The sequence below is a fragment of the Bos grunniens genome, chromosome X (assembly GCF_055505025.1).
Source record: "Bos grunniens cultivar Pamir isolate PY7600 chromosome X, Bosgru_T2T1.0, whole genome shotgun sequence".
Classification (NCBI taxonomy): domain Eukaryota; kingdom Metazoa; phylum Chordata; class Mammalia; order Artiodactyla; family Bovidae; genus Bos; species Bos grunniens.
The window spans coordinates 58,042,302-58,046,052 of NC_141194.1; the positions used below are offsets into that span (position 1 = coordinate 58,042,302).

The window sequence follows — 3,751 nt, forward strand, 5'->3', positions numbered from 1 at the left end:
CCTTGGAATACAAAATGAAGCAGGGCAAAGACTAACAGAGTTTTGTCAGAACACACTGGTAATAGCAAACACCCTCTTCCAACAACACAAGAGATGACTCTACGCATGGACATCACTAGATGATCAAAACCGAAATCAGATCGACTATATGCTTTGCAGTCAAAATTAGAGCAGCTGTATACAGTTAGCAAAAACAAGGCCTGGAGCTGACTGTGGCTCAGATCATGAGCTCCTTTTTGCAAAATTCAGGCTTAAATGGAAGAAAGTAGGGAAAACTGCAAAGCCATTCAGGTATGGCCTAAACCAAATCCTTCATGGTTATACAGTGGAGTTTACAAATAGATTAAAAAGATTAGATCTGGTAGACAGAGTGTCTGAAGAACTGTGGACGGAGGTTTGTAACACTGTAAAAGAGGAAGTGACCAAACTCATCCCAGGGAAAAAGAAATGTAAGAAGGCAGAGAAATTGTCTGAGGAGGCTTTACAAATAGTTGAGAAAAGAAGAGAAGCAAAAGTCAGGGGGGAAAAGTGAAAGATGCACCCAGCTGAGTGCAAAGTTCCAGAGAATAGCAAGGAGAGATAAGAAAGCCTTCTTAAGTAAACGATGCAAAGAAATAGAGGTAAACAATAGCATGGGAAAGACTAGAGATCTCTCCGAGAAAATTAAAGATATGAAGGGAAAGTTTCATGCAATGACGAGCATGGTAAAAGACAGAAATGGTAAGGACCTAACAGAAGCAGGAGAGATTAAGGAGAGTTCCCAAGTACAAACAGAAGAACTATATAAAAAGCTCTTGATGATCCAGATAGTCATGATGGTGTGGTCACTCACCTAGAGCCAGACATCCAGGATTGTGAAGTCAAGTGATATCATATGCTCTAGGTCCATCCACGTTGCCTATTGACTGTAGGAGTTTAACCGCATCATCTTTTAGGCTTTGAAGTAGCTCAGCTGGAATTCCATCACCTTCACTACCTTTGTTGGTCATAATGCTTCCTAAGGCCCACCTGACTTCACAGTCCAGGGTATCTGGCTCTAGGTGAGTGACCACAACACCATGGGTCATTGACTGATATCCGGGTCATTGAATTTTTTTTTGTATAGTTTTTCTGTGTATTCTTTCCACCTCTTCTTAATATTTTCTGCTTCTGTTAATCCCATACCCAACTTCCAGATGTAGAAGCTAGATTCTGAAAATGCAGAGGAACCAGAGATCAAATTGCTGACATCCGATGGATCACAGAAAAAGCCAGTGAATTCCAGAAATGCATATACTTCTGCTTCATTGACTACATAAAGCCTTTGACTGTGTGGATCACAACAAACTGGGGAAAATTCTGAAAGAGATGGGAATACCAGACCACCTTACCTGTGTTGGGGATTTTCTCCCCAGGACTTGGAAGCGACGAACCTGAAAGAAAGACACTTGGACAGTCTCTTGCAAGGACTGACAAGTTTATTTCTGCAGTCAAGCTTTTTTATAGAAGTAGGAACAAAGAGCTTAAAGTATACGGTCAGCAGAGCGCATACGGAGTTAACACATAATCAGTAAAAACATTTCAAGGACAGCGTGCTCTAAATGACTCATGGGCTTATCCCACAACCCGCTTTCACAAGTAACATCCCTATTAACTCGGCGCCGAGCATAACCAAAGGCAGGAGATGTTTTTCTGTCCACAGCGCAAAGCCGGGTATTTCTGGCCCTTCGCCATTTTCCCAAGGACTTTCTCCTTTTATGGCTATTTTGCACTACGCTTCCCAACATATCCTCCTTTTGTTTTTAAATTAAGCACGGCGGCTGCTAGTTGGACTCCATTGTGGGAGGCATGAAGTATTGAGTAGAGACTTCTGTATCCCATAATCAAGGACAAAAAGAGCAGGGTGATTAATACATATATAAAAATATTGCTTCCTGAAAGCCAAGCTCTAGGGTCTAGAGACGATAGGGTTTTGGTTAAAGTATCATAGAATTGAGTGCTATACAATTCTCTAGGTACCCTAACTTGAAAATTAGCAACTTGTTGTTTCAACAAATTGATGTCTAAACTTGAGTTATTTGTGAGATCCTGCAAATGTGCCTTAATCTTATTCCAAGGATATTCAGTGCTATTATAGGGCATGTTAGTCAGACAAAAAGAAGTAAAATTCCAGTGACAATGTATACGTGTTTGGAAAGCCAGTTGCTGCACTTGATCTCCTAAGTGGATAACCACAGTTTGTAACTCATTAATTCGTGTTTGTAATTGCTGATCTATTTGAGCTTGTCAAGTCCAAAGATCATGAGAGTCTTTGTGCCAAGCAGTGATAAAATCATGATTTTGTATAGAATTATGTAAAGCCATACTGGACAAAGTTCCTACAGTCACAATGGAGATAAGGCTTAAGATGCCTGCAATAATCCACCCAATGATGCGCTTAGATCGCCTAAGCCTAGTTTTCAACAATACGGAAAGAAATATAGAATCAGTCCAAGGCTCAATTAAGTTTATGGGAAGCCATAACTCAGATCTTTGTTTAACTAGTGCAATGCTAGCATTGTGATATGAAATGGTGTGATTAAGGCAGGTATACAGTGCACATGCAGTACAATTGACAATCTTGGCTGATAAGTCAATATCAAAATGCCCTACAATAAACAAGTATGGAAGGTGAACACACGATTGAATATAGCCAGTACTATTGTATAGGAAGGTATAATTAGAAGGACGAAACACACCCATAGTCTCATAAACACTAGCAAAGTGCTCTAAGGCTGCTGGAATTTTCCAAATGTGGCATTGCTCTGGCCCCACAATGGGGACGACAATCCTGGGTCGTGGGGGTGATAAGCCCCCGTTATACCAATTCAGCAATACATCCTTATCAGTCCAGAAACTTGTCTTAGATTTATGAAAGCCTCCAATGCTTGATCTATTAAACCAGGAGCAGTTATAATGTTCCTCTTGCTCTTCAGTGTCTGCTCAGCCTGACGAGTCATGTTTTTTCACTTGAGCCCATGTTGGGTAAGGATTAAGACGATGGCGTTTCCTCATTGGCTCCTCCAGGGTCATTGATGAGACCCTTCGCGTCAACTTCGTCACTTCCCGAGGGAGTCTGGTCTTGGGGTCCTTCTCGGTAGCAGACATGGTGAAGGGGAACCCAGATTTCCTCTCCATCTGCAATGACAAGACCATAACCCTTGCCTAGGAGTCGTAAGATTCCTGGCAGCCACTGATTAAATTGCTTATACCATATTGGTGTATTGATTTCTAATTTGCTGCTTTTGTCTTCTGTAAAATGTCTATCTGCACGAGTGTCAGAATTATTTTTTGTTAAGTTTAAGTGAAAGTGAAGTTGCTCAGTCATGTCCGACTCTTAGTGACCCCATGGACTGCAGCCTACCAGGCTCCTCTAGTTAAAGATAATAGTAATTGAGGGTTCATGGGATAAGAAGTGCATGTCCTCTTCCATATTCCCCCTTTCTGTTTTAATAAATGAGTTTTAAGGTGCGGTGGGCTCTTTCAATAATGGCTTGACCTTGAGGATTATAGGGTATTCCTGTAATGTGTGTTATGTTCCATTCTGATAAAAATGAACGAAATGAATGCCAGGTGAATGTAGGTCCATTGTCTGTTTTCAAGACAGAAGGAATCCCCATAACGGGGAAGGTGAGTAAGAGTGCGGAAATGGTGTGTTTGTTGGATTCTGAAGAGACAGGCACTGCCCAGATAAAGCCTGGAAATGTATCAAGTGAGACAAAAAGCAAAGAAA

The 3,751-nt window shown here is 41.2% G+C and overlaps 1 protein-coding gene across 1 annotated transcript; it reads right to left on the reverse strand.

Annotated features, from left to right (window-relative positions):
* Positions 1 to 1,607: 1,607 nt before the first annotated feature.
* On the reverse strand, positions 1,608 to 3,126 carry LOC147340508 (endogenous retrovirus group K member 6 Env polyprotein-like). Its single transcript, XM_086387124.1, is given in 2 exon segments — positions 1,608 to 2,957; positions 3,018 to 3,126. Coding segments are annotated over 2 exon segments (1,326 nt in total). The 3' UTR covers positions 1,608 to 1,740.
* Positions 3,127 to 3,751: the final 625 nt, after the last annotated feature.